The 24,643-nt window shown below is 45.7% G+C and overlaps 3 protein-coding genes across 3 annotated transcripts in view; all 3 read left to right on the plus strand.

The window, feature by feature from the left end:
• Positions 1-24,643, plus strand: part of LOC309397742 (uncharacterized protein) — a 295,216-nt gene that overhangs the window by 70,549 nt on the left and 200,024 nt on the right. The gene's annotated exons all lie outside the window — the stretch shown is intronic.
• On the plus strand, positions 1,486-15,686 carry LOC309397364 (uncharacterized protein). Its single transcript, XM_081963334.1, has 6 exons — positions 1,486-1,601; positions 3,371-4,082; positions 6,913-7,009; positions 8,694-9,448; positions 11,302-11,401; positions 12,417-15,686. The coding sequence occupies exons 2-6, from the start codon at positions 3,513-3,515 to the stop codon at positions 13,904-13,906; spliced, it is 3,012 nt and encodes a 1,003-aa protein (XP_081819460.1). The 5' UTR covers positions 1,486-1,601; positions 3,371-3,512; the 3' UTR covers positions 13,907-15,686.
• LOC309397672 (uncharacterized protein) overlaps positions 19,915-24,643 on the plus strand; it is a 13,606-nt gene continuing 8,877 nt past the window's right edge. The window contains exons 1-3 of the mRNA XM_081963906.1: positions 19,915-20,061; positions 21,609-22,320; positions 23,085-23,184. Coding sequence (XP_081820032.1) covers positions 21,736-22,320; positions 23,085-23,184 — 685 coding nt within the window. The 5' untranslated portion in view covers positions 19,915-20,061; positions 21,609-21,735. The remainder of the gene's footprint in view (positions 20,062-21,608; positions 22,321-23,084; positions 23,185-24,643) is intronic.

The raw sequence follows: 24,643 nt of genomic DNA on the forward strand, positions 1-24,643 counted from the left end.
AGAATATTGGAATAAAGAATAGAATATGTAGAGAGAATAGAATATTGGAATGACGAATAGAATAGAATATGTAGAGAATAGAATAGAATATTGGAATGAAGAATAGAATAGAATATGTAGAGAGAATAGAATCGAATATTGGAATGAAGAATAGAATGTAGAGAGAATAGAACAGAACATTGGAATATAGAATAGAATACTGGAATGAAGAATAGAATAGAATATTGGAATGAAGAATAGAATAGAGTAGAATATTGGATTGAAGAATAGAATAGAATATTGGAATAAATAGAATAGAATATGTAGAGAGAATAGAATAGAATATTGGAATGAAGAATAGAATATGTAGAGAGAATAGAATAGAATATTGGAATGAAGAATAGAATAGAATATGTAGAGAGAATAGAATAGAATATTGGAATAAAGAATAGAATAGAATATGTAGAGAGAATAGATAGAATATTGGAATGACGAATAGAATAGAATATGTAGAGAGAATAGAATAGAATATTGGAATGAAGAATAGAATATGTATAGAGAATAGAATAGAATATTGGAATGAAGAATAGAATAGAATATATAGAGAGAATAGAATAGAATATTGGAATAAAGAATATAATAGAATATTGGAATGAAGAATAGAATAGAGTAGAATATTGGAATGAAGAATAGAATCAAATATTGGAATAAAGAATAGAATAGAATATGTAGAGAGAATAGAATAGAATATTGGAATGAAGAATAAAATAGAATATGTAGAGAGAATAGAATCAAATATTGGAATGAAGAATAGAATAGAATATGTAGAGAGATTAGAATAGAATATTGGAATGAAGAATAGAATAGAATATGTAGAGAGAATAGAATAGAGTATTGGAATGAAGAATAGAATAGAATATGTAGAGAGAATAGAACATTGGAATGAAGAATAGAATAGAATATTGGAATGAAGAATAGAATAGAGTAGAATATTGGAATGAAGAATAGAATATTGGAATAAAGAATAGAATAGAATATGTAGAGAGAATAGAATAGAATATTGGAATGAAGAATAGAATAGAATATGTAGAGAGAATAGAATATTGGAATAAAGAATATAATAGAATATTGGAATGAAGAATAGAATAGAGTAGAATATTGGAATGAAGAATGGAATAGAATATTGGAATGAAGAATAGAATAGAATATGTAGAGAGAATAGAATAGAATATTGGAATGAAGACTAGACTGGAACACAGTAGAGTATTGGAATGAAGAATAGAATAGAATGGTACTTTAATGTCACTTTAAATGTCTTTAAAAGAAGAAGAAGAAAGTCTAGTCTTTAAAAAAAGCACCTTCTGGAGAGGCGTGGCTGAAATCTCTCCTTCGCGTCCCGGCTCATCTGGTTGAAAGCAAAGCTTGCAGTAGCGGCGCCGTCCGGGAGGGGTCGCCCGCGGAAGGGCCGCCGGCTGCCGCGAAGCAAGGGGCGGGGAGAGGCGGGAGCAGCTGCAGCCGCGCAGCCCCTCCGGTCAGCCGGGACTCCCCCAAGGCGCCCCCGGTCTTCCCGCCCCACCGGGCGGAACCCAGACGGGAGATCGGTGGCCTCTTTGCCGTTTGCGGTAAGGGGCTCCTGCGAGCTCCGCGAGCTCTGCAGGGGGAGAGCTGGGGGTGGGGGTCTTCTTCTAAAATAGCGGGCGGAGCAAAAGGGAGGCCTCCCCTCCGTTCCGGGAAAGGCGCGCGCCTGCCCGCCTTCCAGCCCCGGTCCCGGACCCTGCATCGCATCGCATTTGCATTGCGTTGGGTTGCATTTAATTGCATTGCATTGGGTTGCATCGCATCCTTTGCTTTCCTTTCCAGCGCAGGGGGAGGGGGGGCATTCGGTGGGCCGGGCACAACGGGGCTCCGGAGCGCGGAGAAGAAAGGAGAGATCTTCTCCATCCTCCTCCGTGTCGGGGGTGGGTGGGTGGGGGCGCCGATGCAGGGCCGCCACTGAGTTCTTGCACCCCGAATGTGTGCGTGTGTGTGTGCGCGCGCTCGCGTTTTCCTGTGGGTGTGTGCATGTGCACCACTAGCAGGGTGACACCCCCACACACACACACCAGGCTGGAAGCTAAGCCTTTGATTTTTGGGAGAGGAGAGCAGAAGCGGGAAGGTTTGGCTTCCCTCTTCCCCCAAATAAAGGGGTGGGGAGACAACTAACTTTTTTAAGCTACCGAAAGAACCGTTGTGTTGTTTTTCTGGTTGGCGATTTCAAGTTTGATGGACTATGATGTTTAAAAAGCATGGCCCTTTTGATGCACAAAAGTAGTAAAAAATGCATATATCTGTGCCCCTAGGCCAGCTGGGGGATTCTGGGAGTTGAAGTCCACAGGACTTAAAGTCGCCAAGGTTGAGAAACACTGCCCTAGGATGTTATTCCACAGGTGTGTGGGTAGGGTAGCTGCCTTGTGCCCTTTTCTCTAGTTTGGGAGAATGACAAAAGTTGGACTTAGTCCTACAAAAATGAATCTTGGAAAAGCAAATGTCAGTTTCCTTTATCCTTCTTCACAAGTCTCTAACCTGTTAAGCCAGCGGTCACCAACTGGTGGTCTCTGGGCCATATTTGCATTTTTTATATTGCACCAAATTGGTGGTCCTCAAACTATGGCCCCCGGGGTGGATATGTGCAACGAACGCTTGTGTTGCTGCAGGGAGTCTCCCCCTTTGAGGTCTTTTTGTGTGTGTCAGAGGGGGAGAGAAATTCCAACTTAGGGTCTGCTTCAGCCTCATGGTGAGGGGGGCTTGGGGCAAAGGCTGGAGGGAAATGCCGCCGGTGGTGAAGAGCCGGAGGGCCTTGTCCCAGTGGGACTGCCTCATGGCCTGGAACTGGCTGACCATCTCAGCCTGTTGAGCCTCCAAGCGCCGGTAGCTGGCCTTGCACTCCCGCAGGTCTTGCCTCTGTTTGGAAAGCCTATGCTCCTAGTCCTCAGTGAGGTGCTTCTGCTGAGCCTCCTTCTCGGTTAGATCCAATTTGAACTGAGCCAGCTGTTTTGCCACCTCTTTCTCGTGGGGGCTGCTTAGCTCCAACAACTGCTTCCTGTTGGGGCCCTAAGGAGCCCTAAGGGGGCAAGGAGGGGAGGGGAGGGGCGAATAGAGGCTGGCGAGGCGCCCCTCAATGTGAGTGACATCGAGTCACTTGATGCGGCTTGGTAGTCAAGCGACATCCAGTCACATGACCGCCTAGCCACGCCCACCCAGCCAGTCATTAGGCAGCTCATATTAGTGGTCCGTGGAATTTAAAATTACGAATTTAGTGGCCCCCTGAGGTCCCAAACGACGGGGACTCCTGTGTTAGGTAGTTTTGCCCGATTATGCTAAAAGTGATCTAATACACAACTCTGGTTTTCAGAAAGCAAACAGGCGAGAGAGCATCAAAAAGAACTAGAAGAGGAGGAATCAGAAGAAGCAGGAAGACTCTGGCTTTTCCATTCAGCCAAGGCAAAGCAACTTAGGAACCACTTGAAAAGATCAAAAGCGATCGGTTCAGTGGGATGGAGGAGAGCTGGGACACACAATGGGAGCCATTTCTCGAGACACAACCGACCTACCCAGATGGGAACTTGGAGGCTTCCCCCTGGGATGACCCCAAGGCCTTCCTGGCCTCCTTCGAGCAGGTGGCCACGGCCTGCCGGTGGCCCAGGGGAGAGTGGGTGGCCCAACTCCTGCCAGCTCTTTATGGAGAAGCTGAAGAGGCCTTTCAGAGCCTGGACACCATTCATCAAGAGGATTATGAGAACGTGAAGGTGGCCATCTTGAGGGGAGATGCTGTGAAAAGCGAGGCCCAGCGTCAACGTTTCAGGCAGTTCTACTGCCAGGAAGTGGAAGACCCCCGAAAGGTTCAGAGCCATCTCCAGGAGCTTTGCCACCAGTGGCTGAAGCCGGAGAGGCACACCAAGGATCAGATTCTGGAGCTCTTGATCTTAGAGCAATTTTTGGCCAGCCTACCTCCAAAGCTTCAGGACTGGGTTCAGTCAAAGAGGCCGCAGACAAGTTCCCAGGCAATGGCCTTGATGGAGAACTTCCTTAGGAGCCAGCCAGAAGTCAAATCCAAGCCGCATCTGGTATGGTTTTACGATTTAAATTCCTATTTGCAGTGGATATTTTAAAAACTCTATACGCACCCGTTAAAATGCAAGGTTTTATGATGAAGGATGTTTAAACAATCATAGTCAAATAAAAGCGGAGGTATGATGATGGTAATTAATTTATTAATTTATTTATTTGTTAAACTTCTAGACCGCCCCCTCTCCCCGAAGGGACTCGGGGCGGTGTACAGGTACAAATTTAAAAACCATACACTCGATAATATACATAACTAAAATTGAATTAAATATCCCCTGTACAAATTTATAAAAATTAAAAACTTAAAACCTTAAAACCAAACCATAAAATTTAAAAATACAAACTGAGGTGGGAAAGCTGGAATTAGGCCAGGCCGGCTAGATGAAACAGGTGGGTTTTGAGTTTCCGGCGGAAGGAGCGGAGGTCCGTAGTCGTTCTAATGTCAGGGGGAAGGTCATTCCAGAGGGTCGGGCCCATCACAGAGAAGGCCCTTCCCCTGGGCGTCGCCCGCTGGCACAGCCTAGTGGACGGCACCCGGAGGAGTCCCTCTCTGTGTGAGCGAATCGGCCGAAGGGATGTATGGGGCAGGATAACATGTATAAACATTTGAGTTAAGATACTAGAGTTAATATGAATTATACTTGATGACGGTGGAAGAGAGGCCCAAAAGCCTTTTGTAACCAACTGATACACTTTCTACCGGATGTAAAGAAGGGGGATCTTTATGTTTGTTTTGAAAATTAAAAATAAATTAAAAAGTTTTTGGAAAAAAAAATGCAAGGTTTTTGGAATGTCAACTAATCAGACTAAGATAAATCACTTCAGATTTTTTTTTCCAGTTTTAACGTAACATATAAGCTGCCCAGTTCAATTGAAGAACAAAGTGAAATCTTCTAGGGGGGGAAACAAAAACAAACATACAATTAAGGTTGCAAATGGTGATTGTGTACAATACAATACAATAGTAGAGTTGGAAGGGACCTTGGAGGTCTTCTAGTCCAACCCCCTGCCTAGGCAAGAAACCCTATACCGTTTCAGGCAAATGGCTATCCAACATCTTCTTAAAGACTTCCAGTGTTGGGGCATTCACAACTTCTGGAGGCAACTTCTGTTCCACTGATTAATTGTTCTAACTGTCAGGAAATTTCTCCTCAGTTCTAAGTTGCTTCTCTCCTTGATTAGTTTCCACCCATTGCTTCTTGTTCTGTCCACAGGTGCCTTGGAGAATAGTTTGACTCCCTCTTCTTTGTGGCAACCCCTGAGATATTGGAACACTGCTACCATGTCTCCCCTAGTCCTTCTTTCTCTTAAGCTAGACATACCTAGTTCCTGCAACCGTTCTTCATATGTTTTAGTCTCCAGATCCCTAATCCTCTTTGTTGCTCTTCTCTGCACTCTTTCTAGAGTCTCCACATCTTTTCTACATCGTGGTGACCAGAACTGAATGCAAATATTCCAAGTGTGGCCTTACCAAGGCCTTATAAAGTGGTATTAACACTTCACGTGATCTTGATTCTATCTCTCTGTTGATGCAGCCTAGAACTGTGTTGGCTTTTTTGGCAGCTGCTGCACACTGCTGGCTCATATTTAAATAGTTGTCCACTAGGACTCCAAGACCCCTTTCACAGTTACTACTACTGAGTTTGATCAAGGGACACTGCAACCAGTTGTAAGTGTGAACTTCGAGGACCAACTGCAATCATAACTTTGACTACAGGTAGTCCTCAATCAATCAATCAGAATAGAGCTGGAAGGGACCTTGGAGGTCTTCTAGTGCAGCCCCCTGCTCAAACAGGAGACCCTCTACCATTTCAGACAGGTGGCTGTGTACTCACTTCTAAAAACCCTCCAGTGATGAAACAGCCACAACTTCTGGATGCAAGCTGTTCCTTCGGTGCAGGGGCGTCAAACTCACATCATCACGGCAGCGTCCCATGATGTATCGGGACTTCCCCCCCCCCTTTCGTTTAAACCAGGTGTGGGCATAGCCAGCGTGTGACACATCCGGCCCCCGAGCCGGGAGTTTGACAGTTCTGCTCTGGTTAATTGTCCTCACTGTTAGGAAGTTTCTCCTTAATTCCAGGTTGCTTCTCTCCTCGATTAATTTCCATCCATTGTTTCTTGTCCTGCCCTCAGGTGCTTTGGAAAATAAATTAACCCCCTCCTCTTTGCGGCAGCCTGTTAGATACTGGAATACTGCTATCCTGTCCCCTCTAGTCCTTTTTTTCTCTAGACTAGACAAACCCAAATCCTGCAACTGTTCTTCATATGTTTTTGTTACTCCTCCCTGCATTTTTTCCAAAGTCTCAACTTACAGCAAGTTCCTTTAGGGACCGTTCAACGTTACAGTGAGACTGAAAAAAAAAAAGTAACTTATGAGCATGTTTCACACATACCACCCTTGCGGGGGCAAAATTCAGCCGCTTGGCAACTGACTCACATTTATGACGGTTGCAGTGTCTTGGGGTCACGTTAATCACGTTTTGCGTCCTTCCTAACAAGCAAAGTCGCTGGGGAAGCTGCATTCACCTCACAACCATGTTAGTAACTTCACAACTGCAGGGATTCACTTAACACCTGCGGCAAGAAAGGTCGTAAAATGGGGCAACGCTCACTGAACAAATGTCCCCTTTAACAACAAAAATGTTGTGGGTCCAGTTGCGGTTGTAAGTCGAGGGCTACCCGTAGTTGCTGTCATAGGTCAAGGACTACTTGCAGCTAAGTTGGTCTTGATGAGCGTCATAAAAGCCAAGGACCTGCTGTGAGTGTGTGTGCGTGCGTATGTGTCAAAATCAGCTTTTCTGAGGGAAACTCTGTTCCCTATTTCAGGAGCCATTGAAAGGGAGGCATGTGGTTTTCTTACACGAAGAAGGGTCTGTGGAGACTGTGAACGGTGAAGATGGGGAAAGGGAGATTAAGGTGGCAGGTAAGGATTATCCTGAAATATAAGTAACAGTATACAAACACTGCTCCGTTGTGTATCTCAGCACTGTTTTATATAAATAAATACCGTATTTTACGGACTATAAGACACCCCAGAGTATAAGACGCCCCAAGATTTCAAAGAGGTACCCTATTGTTTGGAGTATAAGATGCACCAAGGTTTTGAAGAGGCAAATTTTTATAAAAGGCTTTTGCACTCTGCAAACCTCCCCAAAAGGGCCAATTTTTCACGAAAACTGGCCCATTTGTTCCCCCAAAAAGGCATGAATAGCCTTTAGGGGACTTTCAGAGTGCTCCTAGGGGGTGCCCCCCAAAAAACGAGCAAAGAAGGCCAGCTTTTTGCAAAAACGGGCCCTTTTTTGTCAAACAAATTGCATGCATAGCCTTTAGGAGGCTTATAGAGTGCTCCTGGGAACTGGGAGGGGGGCAAAAATGAGCAAAAAGGGGCCCGTTTTTCACTCATTTCCGCCCTCCCCAGCCCCCAGGAGAACTCTGAAAGCCTTCTACATGCTCTGCATGGCCATTTTGGTGAAGGGGGCGAGGCTTTGGGAGGCAAAAAAAAAGCTGTATTCAGTGTATAAGACGCACCCAGGTTTTAAGCCTCTTTTTTGAGGGAAAAAGGTGCATCTTATACTCCGAAAAATACGGTACTTAAATATATACAAAATGTGAGGGGGTGTACTCACTTCTGAAATACGGTAAGTAAGAAAAAAAAGTGTTTGTCTTCCCCGGCCCCCAGGAACACTCTGCAGGCTTCAGCAGGGCTGGGGGAAGGCCAAAATACCGCCGTTTTTCAGCAAAACGGGGGCATTTTCCCCTTCCCCGGGTCCTGCTGAAGCCTGCAGAGTGCTTTTGGGGGACGGGGGAAAGCAAAAACACCCCATTTTGGTGAAAAACAGCCCCCTTTTTTTGCCCATTTTTCACAAAAATGGATGCAGAGGTGGGGCTTCAGGAGGCCAAAAATGACTGTATTCGGTGTATAAGACGCACCAACATTTCCACACTCTTTCGGGGTGTGTGTGCGTCTTATACTCTGAAAAATATGGTAAATAAACAAAGCTTTTTTCATCCCCTCAGCTTCCCTTCTAGCCATTTAATTTAATTAATGTTTAATTTAATCTGCATCCTTTTGACAAGCAAAGTCATTGGAAAATAGGAAGAGGAAGGTGCGTTGGATATACAGTATTTGTTACTTTATTTATTTGTAAAGTAAGTTATTTAGAAAGACAAATTACGATGGTTTAAAGCGGCGATGGCAAACCTTTTTGGCACCGAGTGCTCAAACGGGAATGCGTGTGCCGGAAACTGCAAGACCAGCTGGCCGGCAATCATGCCCACAGAGAGGGCTCTACGTGCCACCTCTGGCATGCGTGCCACAGGCACGTCATCATGGTTTTAAAGCATGAAAATTACGATATAAAAACTTCAAACTCAAAAGAGGAATTGTGAATGTCAGTCTCGAAACAAAGCCACTTTTCCCAAACGTTTTGAGACTAAAAGAAAACTCATCCACTCTAAACATCCAGCTGCTTGTGTGACTATCTTGTCAGTTATCCCCTGCTTTCTATTATTTAATGCTCACTATCTAATTATTATTTTCATACGTGTGTTGTGTCTCTAAATGCCCTGGGAAAAGCTATCTCATCTTGAATGTATTCCAACTCTAGGTTTTAGAGGGCAGCGGACGGAGAAAATGCTGAAAGAAGAAAAAACAGGAAGCCCAAAATCAGAAGCGGAAACAGGAGGAGGAAAACTGCCCGTTGCCACTCACTCTGAGTCCGAGCGACAAGCGGAATGGGCAGCATCTCAGAAGAACAAAAATGATCCGTTTTGGGGGGTGGTCGAGAGCTGGGAAATCCAGTGGCAGCGCTTCCTCCAGACATCACAACTCCCTCCCAATGGATGGAAGAATCTGATGAGGTCAGAGGATTCCCCCTGGGAAAACCCCAAGGCCTTCCTGCTCTCCTTTGAGCAAGTGGCCAACGCTTGCCGCTGGCCTAGGGAAGAATGGGCCGCCCAGCTCTTCCCAGCCTTGAGCGAAGAAGCGGAAGAGGCCGTTCAAAACCTGAAAATCCAAGAGCGAGAAGACTACGGCAAAGTGAAGGCAGCCATCTTGCGAGGGGAAGCCCTGGAGACGGAGACGCAACGCCAGCATTTTCGGCAGTTCTGCTGCCAAGAGTTGGGAGACCCCCGGAGGCTTTACGGGCAGCTCCAACGGCTGTGTCTCCAATGGCTGAAGCCAGAGAGACACACCAAGGAACAGATCCTGGAGCTGCTGATCCTGGAGCAGTTCCTGGTCAGCCTCCCACCAGACCTCCGGAGCTGGATCCGAGCGGGAAGACCGGACACGTGTGCCCAGGCGGTGGCCCTGGTGGAGGACTTCCTATCAAGTCTGCAGGAGGCGAAATCTGGATCCTGTCAGGTAGGTTCTGAATTCCAGAACAGACAGTACACAATCTGGATTAGGCCTGCATATAATCCGATGCAAAGGCGTTGCATTCATAATGCACAAGGCTGAAAGCCGGCTTTTTAAATGAAATGCATTTTAAAGCGTTTTTTTAATTACAATTGCTTTTATTTTCTGCATAGCACTTAGCAATAACACTTATATACCGTGTCACAGTGCTTTTATAGCCGTCTCTAAGCGGTTTGCAGTGTCAGCTTATTGCACGCAACAATCCTCATTTTACCGACCTCGGAAGGATGGAAGGCTGAGTCAACCTTGAGCCTGGTGAGATTTGAACTGCCAAATTGCAGTCAGTCAGCAGAAGTAGCCTGCACTACTGCACTCTAACCCCTGCACCACCACAGCATAGCTGTGTTGCCTACAATAATCAGTTCGTAGGGAAGTAATTCACAGAACTGGATGGTTGCTGGAATTGGGTATGTCTAACTTGATGAAAAGAAGGACTATGGGTGGCTTGATAACAGTTTTCTGATATCTCAGGGGTTGCCACAAAGAAGAGGGAGTCAAGCTATTCTGCAAAGCACCTGAGGGTAGGGCAAGAAGCAATGGGTGGAAGCAATGGGTGGAAACTAGGCAATGCCAGCGGGCGACGCCAAGGAGTAGGGCCTTCTCTGTGATGGGCCCAACCCTCTGGAATGACCTCCCCCCCGACATTAGAACCACCACCGACTTCCGCTCCTTCCGGCAGAAACTAAAGACTCACCTGTTCCGACTGGCTGGCCTGGCATAACTTCAACGCCTATCTCCTGGCATTTATATTTTTACTGGTTTTTAAGGGGATTATTTTGTAGACTTAATTTTATTGGGTATTGGGATTTTAAGGTCTGTTTATTTTAATTATTTATTAGCAATACAGTCCTGTACATCTTTTATCCTCCTCTTATCCATCTATTTTATAGTTGTATATATATACTGTCCATTTGTAATTTTAATTGTTTTAATTTTGTTCTTTGACATGGACTGTACACCGCCCCAAGTCCCTTACGGGAGAGGGGGCGGTCTATAAGCGCTAATAAATTGAAATTGAAATTGAAATTAATCAAGGAGAGAAGCAACTTAGAACTGAGGAGAAATGTCCTGACAGTGAAAACAATTAATCAGTGGAACAACTTGCCTCCAGAATTTGTGGGTACTCCAACACTGGAGGTATTTAAGAGACTGGACAACCAATCCAATTGAAATCCCTTGAAATGGTATCTCCTGTTTGAGCAGGGGGTTGGACTAGAAGACCTCCAAGGTCCCTTCCAACTCTGTTATCCTGTTTTCCAGCTTTGGGAAGGTCAAACTGTTATATGGGAACTATGAGAGATTTAACATTTTACATACAATTGCTCCTTGCTTAAAGTCTAGTCACTTAATGGCCCCAAAAGGTACTTAGGACCCAATTTTGACGTTGACCCCCCCCCCCCCTGAAACCTGGCCCTTCATGGCCCTTTGCAGCATCCGCAGGTCATGTTGCCACAATTTTTGTTGGGGGCTGGTGTTTTTTGTTTGTTTGTTTACTACTGATTTTCTGCAAAAATCAACCTTTTGGACAAAACAGGTTCACTTTCCAATCACTATGTTTGCTAAATGACTGCTGCAAAAGAGTAATAAAATTGGGCACGGTTACATGATCTGTTTAATGACCACTACAGCTTCTTATGACTATGATTCCATGCTCAATTGTGATCACAGCTTGAGGATTACCTACACTGTTTTGGATCCTGTCTGTTTCTGGGCAGCCCTTTGATGGATAAGGAAGCGGCTGAGTTTCGCTTTTTACAGCAAAATCCTTCTGAATGGTTCTATCTGCCTCCCTGTTTCAGGAGCTGTTGAAGGATGACCCTGTGGATTTTGATCCTGGAGAGGAAGAACTCTTGGAAACAATGAAGAGGGAAAGAGTTGAGATGGAGATCAGTATGTTGGGTAAGGATTCCCAGGGGAGTAGGAAATGTATGAGTGCGACAAAAGAAATTGAACATGTAAGATTTTACATACAGGATAGATCTGGCCAAGAACTCACCAGTTAAACCAGGCTGATACTATGGGGTTCTTGGTGCTCTTTGAACTTAGTGTTACTTTACACTGTTTATATTGTAATTTTATTTACACACAATTGGTTTTTATTTCTTGCACGCTCCCAAATGTCAATAATTACTTATTGGGGTATGGTTCTTATCAACGATCAGATGTGTTCTGACCTAAGCTTCCCCAAAGAGCATGAGGCAGAGTCCTGGTCCCGACAAAACCCCTTTTATTAAACAAATGTGAATTCCTCTCATTCACATTCAGCAAGGCTTGGCAAACAGTCTTTCAAAGGAATACTCATGACTACAGACCTTATCTAGCTTGGAAAGCTGCCATGTCAATATTTCCCAAAGGAGGTGCTGTGGAAGGAAAGACTGGGCACAGAGTCTCTGAGATTCACGGACAGATCTTCACACTCCTGAAACGAATCTAACGAACTGTTTCCTGCAAAAGCCCACTCCCCTATCGCTCCTCTTTTATTTCCTATGGGAGGGGCCAATTACCTTCCACCTGTGATTTTACTCCCAAGTCGACTCTGATTTCTGAGTTGTTATTTTCTTCTGGCAGCTGTGCGCATGCACACACTGGGAACAGGCTCCAGCTGTTCCTCTGCCTGACTTTTGTCTAGCTCCCGAGGCACCTGATCACTGCCAGACGGCCTCAGCCCCCTCTCTGCCTCCAACACAGAGCCCTCGTCCGAGCCTTCCCCAGCCTCCAAGACTGGCCCATGCTCCTCCCCAACCTCCTCACTGTCCGACTCTGCTGTTAGCTCCGCTGGCCGCTGGCAGGCCACAACAAGACATTCAGCAGAGTGAAACACGTTGGAAGAAAATTCCAACCGAAAGGAAGTTAAAGGCATCGTGAAAATAAGTACTCAAGGCATAGTTTAAAAACATTTTATCTTTCTCCGCAGGTAACGGATGGGAAAGTGGAGTCAAGATGGATGATTCTTTGGATGAAGATGAAAATCTGGAGGCAACCTACAGGGCAGATTCCCCAAGACGCCCTATGAATCCGCTGTTAGACTTCGAGTCAAAACAGCAGACCCAGGAGACACCCACAGAGGATGAGAAGGAGCGCCTTTTGTTGGCAAAAAGATTTTCTACTGCTGTTATTGGAAAGACCAATTTATCCAGCAAGGATAAAACGCCTTTGTTCTCCAAATATGGTCGGAAATATCACTACAGAGTGGAACTCGACATGATCGACTCCTCGGAGGACTTTGAAGAATGGCCTAGCTCTGAGGAAGATGTTCAATATTTTTCCGACTTTTGCGGAAAGGAAGAAAATAGAAGAGTCGAGAAAAAGTGTAAGTTTTCTGCCAAGAGAAACGGGAATCGGTCGGACAGATACCAGTGTAGTTATCTAGAAGAAGAACACGACCGTTCTCTTGAGTACGTGAAAACCTTCAGCAATGCAAACTCGGTAAATAACATTCAGGCCCCTGACGACGCTGAAAGGAAAGTGTATGAATGTTCTCAGTGCGGAAAACAGTTTGGTAAATTTAGCCAGTGGAACCAACATCAGAAAATCCACACCGGAGAAAAGCCGTACGTATGTTCCCATTGCGGAAAGTCTTTTAATCAAGCAGGAAATCTGAAGACCCACCAGAAAATTCATACCGGAGAGAGACCCTACGGATGTTCCCAGTGTGGGAAAAGCTTCAACCAGGCGGGGAATCTGAAGACCCACCAGAAAATCCATACCGGGGAGAGACCCTACAAATGTCCTCAGTGTGGGAAAAGCTTCACCCGAGGGATCCTTTTGAAGATACATCAAAGAATCCACACTGGAGAAACACTGTACAAATGTTCAGAATGCGGGAAAGGATTCAATGAGATGCGGAACTTGAAAAGGCACCAGAGAACTCATACCGGAGAGAAACCTCACAGATGTTCCCAGTGCGGGAAATGCTTCACCGAGGCAGATGTCTTGAAGATACACCAAAGGACACACACCGGAGAGAGGCCGTACAAGTGTTCGGAGTGCGGGAAATGCTTCAACAAATCGGGAACTTTGCGGAGACATCAAAGGATTCATACCGGAGAGAGACCCTACAAATGTCCTCAGTGTGGGAAAGGTTTCAACCAGATGGGAACGTTGAAAAAACACCAGAGGCTTCACCCGGGCGAGAAACACTACAAATGTTCCCAAATCCACACTGCAATTTATATCGGCGAGAAACCGCACAAGTGCTCTGACTGCGGGAAATGTTTCCGGCAGGCCGGACTTCTGAAGAGGCATCAAAGAATTCATACCGGCGAGAGACCCTACCGATGTCCTCAGTGTGGGAAATGGTTCAATCAATCAGGAACTTTGAAGAGACACCAGAGAATTCATACCGGGGACAAACCACCCCAGTTCCTTAGCGGTAGAAACACGCCTGTCAAGGAAGTTACTTGAAGGACTATCTGGAAATTCGTATTTCAGGAAAAAGCCACAGGTGTAACAAAAACCTAGTGGGGGAAAATCTCCGTGATCGGGATGTAGTAATTGAAAGATACAATCCATTGAAAACTAAAGCGCGGCAGTAGAATAGAAGAAAGAGTTTTAGTGTACGATTGGGATAAAGGCAGGGAGTCCTCGACTTTTAACCACAATTGGTTGAAATTGGCATTTCAGTTGCTAAGTAACTCGGTCAATCAGTGAATCACCATATGACCGGATCTGATTTTACAACTCTTTTTTTTAACCGTGATTGTTAAGTAAATCTGGCTTCCCCAATTGACTCCGCTTGTGGGAAGGTCACACATGGCCGTCACGAGATACTGCAACCGTCATAAAGGTGAGGCGGTTGTCAAGTGACTGAATTATGATCGTGTGATTGAGGGATGGTCGTAAGTCACTTTTTCCAAAACCGTCGTAAGTTGAAACTGTCGTTAAAGGAATGGTTATAGTTCAAAGATTAATTGTAAAATCAATATAAACATTATTGTCCTCCATTTCTCACCCAAATTAGAATAGAATAGAATAGAATAGAATAGAATAGAATAGAATAACAGAGTTGGAAGGGACCTTGGAGGTCTTCTAGTCCAAATTATGGATGAGAGATGGAGGACAATTATGTAGATTATGCTTTCTGAAAGCCGAGAGAGTTCTGAAAGAAAATGTGGAGTTGAATTCAACTTAATTGCTTAGGAGCTCTTGAGAAGAAAACAGAAGGACCACTGCACACTTCAAATCCATCCATGGATGCCGTACAGAATAAAGGGACTTGTGTCCTTTCATTCCAGAGAATAAAACATGAAATCATGAACTGAATGCTAGGACGAAAACTCCAAAACATTCATTAGTAATAAAAAATGGTAGAGCAGTTGGATCAATTTTGCAACGAGACGATGGGATACTCTTCACTAGAGGTGCCCATCTGTCATGGACCCCAATTGGGATTCTTGCATGGAGCCAAGGTTGGACTTGATGATCTTAGTGACTCTTTCCAGCTCTGCTCCCATCATTCTTGACAAGACCAAATAACCGTGCTTTGGGGGCTCAACTGTACCTGGTGGTTTGCCATCTTTAGTGCAGCTGGCACAGCATCTGGAGGTTCTTCTGGACTCACAACCTTCTGGACTCACCACATCCTGCTCAACAAGCAAGCGGCACACGGCTAGGAGGGCCTTTGCATGAATACATCTTGTGCATTAGTCACACTTTTCCTAACCCTGCTCGCAGTCAAGTCATGCCTTACACGTCTGTGGATTGGACTGTTGGCAATGCACTCTAGTGGGGCTGCCCTTGAGGTGCATTCAGAAGCTGTGACTGATCTAGTAGGGGTGCGTTGCAGGATACCCACATAATCTGCCAGGGTGGGCTTGCTCAGTTAAACAACCCTTCATTCAAACAGTGTTTCCTGCTGGGGACATGGAAGCATCCCTTTGTCCTAGCAACTGCCTTATAGAACATCCTCCGGCTCCTTCAAGATACAGATGATCGACCTTGACCTACAGGAAAGCAGTGAGGATCTGGCTTTCTGTCCCAGACCCTAGGACAGGATTTTGATGGTATCAGCCAGATGTGGTTGGTTGATTGATGGAAGCAACTTCTATCTGTGGCCCTGACATAGTTTTTATGTGTTTGTTTTGCTTTGATCCTATTGTGTTTTTCGCTCTTGCACGCCACCTAGTGTCTTTTCTAATAGAAGAGTGGCTATGTGAGTTTGTTTAAGAAATAAAACCTTTTTTTAGTTAAAAATAAATAAATAAATCTCATACTGGACAGAGAATGCCTAAATATTACTAAGGTAATGGCTACAAGTCCGTTCTGGGGGTGGGGGGGAATGTACTCTATTGCAGGTGACTTGTGGACCGCAAGTCCCAGAATTCCTCAGCCAGCATGACTGGCTGGATGAGGAATTAATACAATACAATAGTAGAGTTGGAAGGAGGGACCTTGGAGGTCTTCTAGTCCAACCCCCTGCCTAGGCAGGAAACCCTATACCGTTTCAGACAAATCGCTATCCAACATCTTCTTAAAGACTTCCAGTGTTGGGGCATTCACAACTTCTGGAGGCAAGCTATTCCACTGATTAATTGTTCTCACTGTCAGGAAATTTCTCCTCAGTTCTAAGTTGCTTCTCTCCTTGATTAGTTTCCACCCATTGCTTCTTGTTCTACCCTCAGGTACCTTGGAGAATAGTTTGACTCCCTCTTCTTTGTGGCAACCCCTGAGATATTGGAACAATGCTATCAGGTCTCCCCTAGTCCTTCTTTTCATTAAACTAGACATACCCAGTTCCTGCCGTTCTTCATGTTTTAGTCTCCAGTCCCCTAATCATCTTTGTTGCTCTTCTCTGCACTCTTTCTAGAGTCTCCGGATCTTTTTTACATCGTGGCGACCAGAACTGAATGCAGTATTCCAAGTGTGGCCTTACCAAGGCCTTATAAAGTGGTATTAACACTTCACGTGAATTCTGGGAGTTGAACTCCAGAATTCTCCAGAAAACTCACGTGAATTCTGGGAGTTGAACTCCAGAAGTCTTAAAAGTTGCCAAGTTTGGAGAGCCCTGCTCTGTTGTATGGTAAGAGTGCTGATAGGAATGCTCTGAATGTGGAAGGGGGCTTCAGTTCAGTGCGGTGGTGTAGCTTCCTATAAAGGAATTCACTCTCATAGCATTGGACTGCTGGGCAGCTGTTTAAAACAAAGAGAAGTTGTTTTTTCACCGCTCCAACTGATTTCCTTGAGACGAACAGGATGAGGTTGCAAGATTTGTTGCGTTAGCCAACCTATCTCCCTAAGGAAAAGAGACTTCCTGCTTCAAACAGCCGTCCCAACGGCAGGTCTCTGATAACGGGGAATTTTAAGGCTACTTATTTATAGAAGAGTTTCTGTTCTCTGTTCTCTCTCCCTTGATATGTATGGAAGCATGAGGGTAGCTTGTGAGAAATTGTCATTTAAGACCACCTGCAGGAAAAATGCCTAAAGTAGCAAGAGAAAACCAGTCCTAGAGAAATTCATTCATCCCACATAGATAAAGGCAAAGGGAAGGAGGCAGATTATCTGGTGGGGAGGTTTCCATTAAGGAAGATGCAGAGGACAGCTTAATGAAGACCCTATAGGATAATATTCCTCAAAACTTTATTTCTCAGGATCCCTTCCCACTTCTAAATATTAGAGGAGCCTTTGTTTCTCTGAAATATATTTATCAGTATTTACCATATTAAAAAATATATAATTGGTGCGTTCACTTGCCACTACCTCACTTCACACGATATTTAATATTGTATTATTTTTCAACATAGCCTGACAAATAAGTTTTGATTTCACAGGCCCCCCTAAGTGTGTCTTGAGGAACTCCTACAGGTCCTAGAATCGTATTTGGAGAAACATTGTATTTGGGGGGGGAGGGGTAGTTTCTGGTGAAAACCAACATACATAAACAAGGACGGAATGAGGGAGGGAGGGAAGAAAAGAAAGAAGGGAAGGAAGGAAGGAAAGTAAGTACAGGTAGTCCTCATTGAGCTGCTACCTCAAGGCCTCCTTAAGATTAAAATTGTACAATGATTGAGCCCCTGCAGCTAAAATCTGTTGATGAATGGGGCTTTCTATCTCCTGTCCGATGGGTAATTTGAAGGCCATGGTACCGGCTGCAGGAAAGAACAAAACACGATTTTGGGAAATCAAAACCAGGTGAAGTATTACGGTAGTACCAATTTATATATCCTTAGTAAGGCCACACCTGGAGTACTGCATTCAGTTTTGGTCACCACATTACGAGAGTATCCAGTATTTGAGAGGCTGCCCCAAAGAGGGTGGGGGGGGGGGGAGTCACCTTATTTTCCAAAGCACCAGAGGGCAGGACAAGAAACAATGGATGGAAACTAATCAAGAAGAGAAGCAACCTGGAATTAAGGAGAAACTTCCTTATCAGAACAATTAACCAGTGGAACAGCTTTGCCTTCTGAAGTTGTGGGTGCTTCATCGCCGGATGTTTTTAAGAATAGACTGGGCAGCCACTTGCCTGAAATAGTATAGGGCCTCCTGCTTGAGCCGGGGGGCTGGACTAGAAGACCTTCAAGATCCCTTCCAGATCCATCCCATTCCATGTTGGTAGGTGTGTCCCCAAAATCCATGGAATTTTTCCTGGGTCCAAAAGTTTGTTTTGAAAGGTAAAGTGGTGTTGGAACTGAACTTCATGGCTACGTAGGCATAACTGTGCAATTCTATTTTATTAGAAAGAAGCAGCAGGTAACCCAAACTTTGGTTCGTTGGATTTGTTACTTCCCAGCCTGGCCTGCAGCCCAGGAATGCATTCCGACTTGCCTTCCTAGCCCAGAAAAATCAGCTCGACCTTGCTTACCTTGATAAACTGAGGTGTGATTGATGTTTGCCTCAGCTCTGGAGTACTTGCCTTCAGAAGCTATAGGGGCTTCATCCCTGGAGGCTTTCAAGAAGAGACTGGACAGCCACAGAAATGGCATATAACCGTGACGGCGAACCTATGGCATGGTGCCAGAGGTGGCATGCAGTGCCCTCTCTGTGGCACGCATGCCATCGCCATCTGCTCTTCTGGTTTTCGGCCCCCCAAATGGCCATAAACAGCCAAGAAAGCGCGTGCCAGCCAGCTGGTCTTCGGAAATCCAGTACTCCAACACCAGCTGGCTGGCGCGCATGTGCGTGCTGGAAATTCCAAGATCAGCTGGCAGGCGCGTGCATGCCTGTTTTGGGGCTGTTTTGGGGACCGAGACCAGAAGACCAGCTGGCATGTGCCCTGGCTCTCTGGTTTTTTGGTTTCTGGCACTCCGGGGTGCACTCATGCACGCATGTTCCGGTTTGGGCACTCTGCGCTGAAAAGATTTGCCATCACTGGTATATAAGGTCGTCTGCTTGAGCAGGGGCAAGATCTCCAAAGTCCATTCCAACTCTTATTCTGTGTTTCCCCCCCCCCCCCCCAAGTGGCAACTGGATTTTCTGGGTTTTTTCTTTTGAAGACGTTTTCCTTCTCATCCAAGAAGCTTCTTCAGCTGTGACTGGATGGTGGGGAATGGAAGGATTGATATTCTTTGCAGAGAGCTGGTCATTTGCATTCTTTTAGAGAGCCTGTGAGGCCATCTGTGTCACTGCCCTCAGGGTCACAGAGGGGGAGGGATACGACATCACACAGCTGGAAGAATATAAATCCTTCCATTCCCCACCATCCAGTCGGTCAGAGCTGAAGAAGCTTCTTGGATGAGAAGCGAAACGTCTTCAAAGAAAAAAGTCCAGTTGCCTCTTGGGAAAAAAAGAAAAGCACCTAACCTTTGGGACAACCACGACACCGATTACTGAGAATCTCCCATGGACATCTGTATTCTGTACTTCCTAGTAGTCGAAGTACTCCTCTCTGAACTACAAAGTAGGGAAGTCAGGGAGAAGCCGAGAAGTAGGAGAGAGGAAAGCAACGGCTACCCGTAGGGTTGTAGAATTGCAACAGAGAGCCGGTGTGCAACAAAACCAGTTTTCTATTCCACCCTTGACCCAAAAGTTTTAGGTGGTTTCTTCCAGCAGAAGGATGCACACAGCTAGCTGATCAATAGCGGGTCTCAAAAAACCCTAAGCAGGGCAGGCTCCATTCGGGAACTAGTTGGGAGACCACCCAGAAATCCATCTCAGGGTTATTAGGGTGGAACAGTTTTCCCCAAATCTGATCCAAATCTCCTGCTACTCATTGATTGATTGATTAATTGATCATCACTGGAGGCTTTCAAGAAGAGACTGGACTGCCATCTGTCAGAAATGGTGTAGGGGTCTCCTGCTTGGGTGGGGGGGTTGGACTAGATGACCTACAAGGTCCCTTCCAACTCTATTCTATTCTATTCTATTCTATTCTAAACTTTGATGTCACGGACGAGCTTCTCCGTTGTCCGGCCGCTGCGGGGAACAAAGCAGAGACGCGGCCTGTCGGGAGGGGGCGCCCGCGGACTCCCTTCCGCCGATCCAGTAAGCGGAGCGTCAAGGCGAAGCGAGGCGGGGATTGATGGGCGCAGCTGCGGCGGCCGCGAGTCCCGGGGGTCCCCCAGCGCTCGCACGCCCACCGGACGGCGCCGGGGAGGAGAGGAACCGCGCGGGTCCCGCCGCTGCCGGTACGGACCGAGGGTTGGCCGGCTGGGGGTGGGGGTGGCTGCTGCCGAGGCCTCCAACCTTGCAATCCTGGACGGGGAAGGCGAAGGTTCGCTCCGGAGCTGCGGCAGACCGTTGCACCGGGAGGCCTCCGCCCCGGGGATCCCCCGCTTCCCCCCATTCGGATCACCCCCGAACCCAAAGGAACTTGGGCGGGTTGCATTGCATTGCATTGCATTGCTTGCATTGCACGGCATAGCATTCTGTTGCGCGTTTTGCTCGCCTTCCCATTGCAGGGGCGCAGGCCAGGGAAGACGGGGTTTGGGGGCGCGAAGGAGGAAGGGCGATCTCCCCCTACGTCCGTCTGTCCCGTTGGAGGGCCGCCAGCTAGCTCCTCCCGGGGGAGGGAGAGGCGGCGAGTGCGCTGATCCCCGTTTGCAAGACCAGCCCTCCGCCTTCTTGTCCCGTTGGGAAGGGGGGGGGGGAGACAAGAAGGGGGCAGGCTGGCCTCGCCGCTTGCATTTCCCCTATTCCCCCTCCCCTCCAATATACGTGCAGAGAAAGAGCCAGGCTTCAGAAAGGGAAAGGATATTTTTAATAATTTTCTTTGTCTGACTATGATGCCCATTGAGGAAAAAGGGAGTTTTAATTCCCCACCAGTAAAAAAAAAACGTTCAGTCTTTGAAGGGCCCATGTGTGACATCTTCCTCTGTGTGTGTGTGTGTGTGTGTGTGTGTGTGTGTGTGTAACTTCTTGATAAAAAAGTGGGTTGTTCTCTTTTAGTTAAAAGGAACATGTCTGGGACAAGGCTCCCCCAAAAGTTAAAAGTTTACTGAGAATTAAGAAAGTGAATCTTGGATTGCAAATATCTACCACTTTTTCAAAATTCTTGGCTGAGTGTCTTTAACTAGTGTGATATTCTTGTATTGGGCTACAAGTGATCAATTCTGAAACTTCGTTTAGCCTAGATTTTGGAGGACAGAAGGGAAAGCCCCCAAACGGAGAAACAGCAAAAACTCACTGGTGCCAAATGTTGTAAATTCAAGCATGGCTTAGTAGTGTATTTTAATTTATAAATCTTTTGTGCTGAAGCCGCCCTACCTCTCCAAAAAGTCAAACATTGCTTAGCATCGAAATCCGTAACTTTGTAAGAAGTGTGTGCTTATCTAGGATTAACGTTGCATTTTAGGTTAATTGAAACAAGAGGATAAAATAGTTCAGGAGATGGTTTTAGAATCACGTGGGCTGCCTCTCGGAATTACTTTTGAAAACAGAGATTTAAGGAGGTGAATTTCAGGTTTCTGATAGAATGGAATAGGAAAAGGAATAGAATAGAAGAAGAATAGAATAGAATAGAATAGAATAATAGAATAGAATAGAATAGAATAATAGAATAGAAATGAATAATAGAATAGAATAGAATAGAATAGAATAGAATAGAATAGAATAATAGAACAGAACAGAACTCTTGATTGGACACACAAGGAATTTGTCTTTGGTGTATATATTCTCAGTATATTCTCACGATATTTTGTCTAATGCACTAATTTGAAAATGCTCTATATTACAGAAGAAGGGGCTAGAGAAGAAAGAACGGGCAGAAGAACTAAACATTGGAGCAGGTGAAGCTCAGTTTACAACCAAGAGACCAAGATAAGGGAGCATCGCCTTGGATCCAGGAAGACCCATTCATTGGGATGGAAGCGCGCTGGGAAACGCAATGGCAGCAGTTCCTCCAGACCCTTCAACCCTCTCACCCGAGAGAAGGAAATCCAGCAAGAACAAGGAATTCTCCCTGGGAAGATCCCAAGGCCTTCCTGGCCTCCTTCGAGCAGGTGGCCAGAGCCTGCCGGTGGCCCAGAGGAGAGTGGGTAACCCATCTCCTGCCAGCCCTTGGCGGAGAAGCTGAAGAGGCCTTTCGCAGCCTGGACACCATCCATCAAGGGGATTACGAGAACGTGAAGGCCGCCATCTTGAAAGGGGAAGCGGTGAAAATGGAGGCCCAGCGTCAGCGCTTCAGGCAGTTCTGCTGCCAGGAGGTGGAAGACCCTCGGATGGTTTACAAGCAGATCCAGGAGCTTTGCCACCAGTGGTTGAAGCCGGAGAGGCGCAGCAAAGAGCAAATCCTGGAGCTGCTCATCCTGGAGCAGTTTCTGGCCAGCCTGCCTCCAAAGCTCCAGAGCTGGGTTCAACCCAGAAGGCCGGACACGTGCTTCCAGGCGGTGGCCCTGGTGGAGGACTTCCTGCGGAGCCAGAAAGAGACCAACTCAGAAGCCTGTCCGGTATAGTTTATCATTTTCATTGTTTACGCAACATACAGTAGTGGCCAAAATTGTGGAAACCTTTTGGAAAAAGTGTGTTTTTGAGGCTTGATGGCTAATAATACCACTTTTTTTTTGGAGTTTCAAGATAATCATATTCCACTGTTGGGATGGTCTGGGAATAGCCCAGACCTTAACCTATTTGAAAATCCAATCTCTTCTTAAAAGTCTGAAGTGATGAAGCTCCCACAACATCCAAAGGCAACTTCTGTTTCATTGGTTGATTGTTCTCACTGTCAGAAAGTTCCTCCTTGTTTCCAGGTTGAATCTCTCCTTGTTCAGTTTCCATCCATTATTCCTTATCTGGTCGTCAGGTGCTTTGGAAAATAGCTTGACCCCCTCACTCTCTGTGGCAGCCCCTCAAATATTGGGACACTAACATGATGTCTCCCCTGGTCCTTCTCTTCACTAGACCTGCCATGCCCAGATGATCTTCATATCATCTGGGACAGATTCAAAGATATACCCAAGTTAACATAGCCAATTGATTTTCATTCTAGGGGGAAAATTCAAAATGCACCAATGTAAGTTGTCTTATTGTGCTAATGCCGTGATACTTAAGAAAACTGAACAGGAATTCTCACGGGCTGGAAACCTGCAGTATTGTTCCGTAACTGAACTGCCCTTCAATACCCCTCATAAGTCAAAGCAAGCAGCCCACCAAGATTGTGTCAAAAATCAATCTCACTTGTTCTGAGTTAAAAGACTCTCCTCCCTCTTTTCAGGGCCCCCCAAATGAAGACCTGGCTGATTTTGAACAGGCCGAGAAGGAGCCCTTGGAGGCTGTGAAGAGAGAAAACATTGAAGTGGAGATCAAAGTGCCAGGTAAGAATTATAATACAGGAATGAATGTCCTTCTGCATTTGCATATATATATATATATTAGTTTTTAAACTGAGCAGCCAAAACCTACATTCAAAGTTCTGGTGCTTGATTCTGTCTTCTGGAAGAGAAGATTTTCAAAGTAATGCAGTTTGTTCAGACCCATGAGAATGGGACTGCAAATTTGTTTTAGCAATCCTTATATTTGCACCCCATTATTGAATTTTCTAGGGACGCGGTGGCTCAGTGACTAAGATGCCGAGTTTGTCGATCAGAAAGGTCGGCAGTTTAATGGTTTGAATCCCTAGCGCTGCGTAGGAGTGAGCTTCTGTTATTTGTCCCAGCTTCTGCCAACCTAGCAGTTCGAAAGCATGTAAAAACGCAAGTGGAAAAATAGGAACCACCTTTGGTGGGAAGGGAACACAAAAGAGGAACAAAGGGGGAGAATGGGCTTTTGCAGGACGCAATACGTTCATTCGGTTGTGTCAAGAGAGAAAAGTTCTGCTTGTAACCGTAAGAGACTCTGTGCCACGTTTTGTCTTGCCCTGCGTTTGGAAACTAGTCATTTATGCATTTCGCCAAACGAGATAAGGTTCGTATTTACAATACAATACAATAGTAGAGTTGGAAGGGACCTTGGAGGTCTTCTAGTCCAACCCCCTGCCTAGGCAGGAAACCCTATACGGTTCCAGACAAACGGCTATCCAACATCTTCTTAAAGACTTCCAGTGTTGGGGCATTCACAACTTCTGGAGGCAAGCTGTTCCACTGATTAATTGTTCTCACTGTCAGGAAATTTCTCCTCAGTTCTAAGTTGCTTCTCTCCTTGATTAGTTTCCACCCATTGCTTCTTGTTCTGCCCTCAGATGCCTTGGAGAATAGTTTGACTCCTTCTTCTTTATGGCAACCCATGAGATATTGGAACACTGCTATCATGTCTCCCCTAGTCCTTCTTTCTCTTAAGCTAGACATACCTAGTTCCTGCAACCGTTCTTCATATGTTTTAGTCTCCAGTCCCCTAATCATCTTTGTTGCTCTTCTCTGCACTCTTTCTAGAATCTCACCATCTTTTTTAAATCGTGGCGACCAGAACTGAATGCAGTATTCCAAGTGTGGCATTACCAAGGCATTATAAAGTGGTATTAACACTTCACGTGATCTTGATTCTATCCCTCTGTTGATGCAGCCTAGAACTGTGTTGGCTTTTTTGGCAGCTGCTGCACACGGCTGGCTCATATTTAAATGGTTGTCCACTAGGACTCCAAGATCCCTTTCACAGTTACTACTACTGAGCAAGGTACCACCTATACTGTACCTGTGCATTCCGTTTTTGTGATTTGATAAACAACCCTCTGAAAGACTGTTTGATAAGCCTTGCTGGCTGTGAATGAAAGGAATTTTCAGTCGTGTAAATAAAAGGGGTTTTGCCGGGACCAAGACTCCGCTTTTTGCCTGTTAAGGA

This window comes from Natrix helvetica (assembly GCF_964273705.1).
Source record: "Natrix helvetica genome assembly, chromosome: 1".
Taxonomy (NCBI): Eukaryota; Metazoa; Chordata; class Lepidosauria; order Squamata; family Natricidae; genus Natrix; species Natrix helvetica.

Bases quoted from the DNA above. Each gene is read 5' to 3' on its own strand.
- LOC309397364 (XM_081963334.1), top strand. From the start codon at position 3,513: ATGGAGGAGAGCTGGGACACACAATGGGAGCCATTTCTCGAGACACAA. The intron at 7,010-8,693 runs GTAAGGATTATC...TTCCAACTCTAG, and splicing joins AAGGGAGATTAAGGTGGCAG to GTTTTAGAGGGCAGCGGACG. The intron at 9,449-11,301 runs GTAGGTTCTGAA...TCCCTGTTTCAG, and splicing joins CGAAATCTGGATCCTGTCAG to GAGCTGTTGAAGGATGACCC.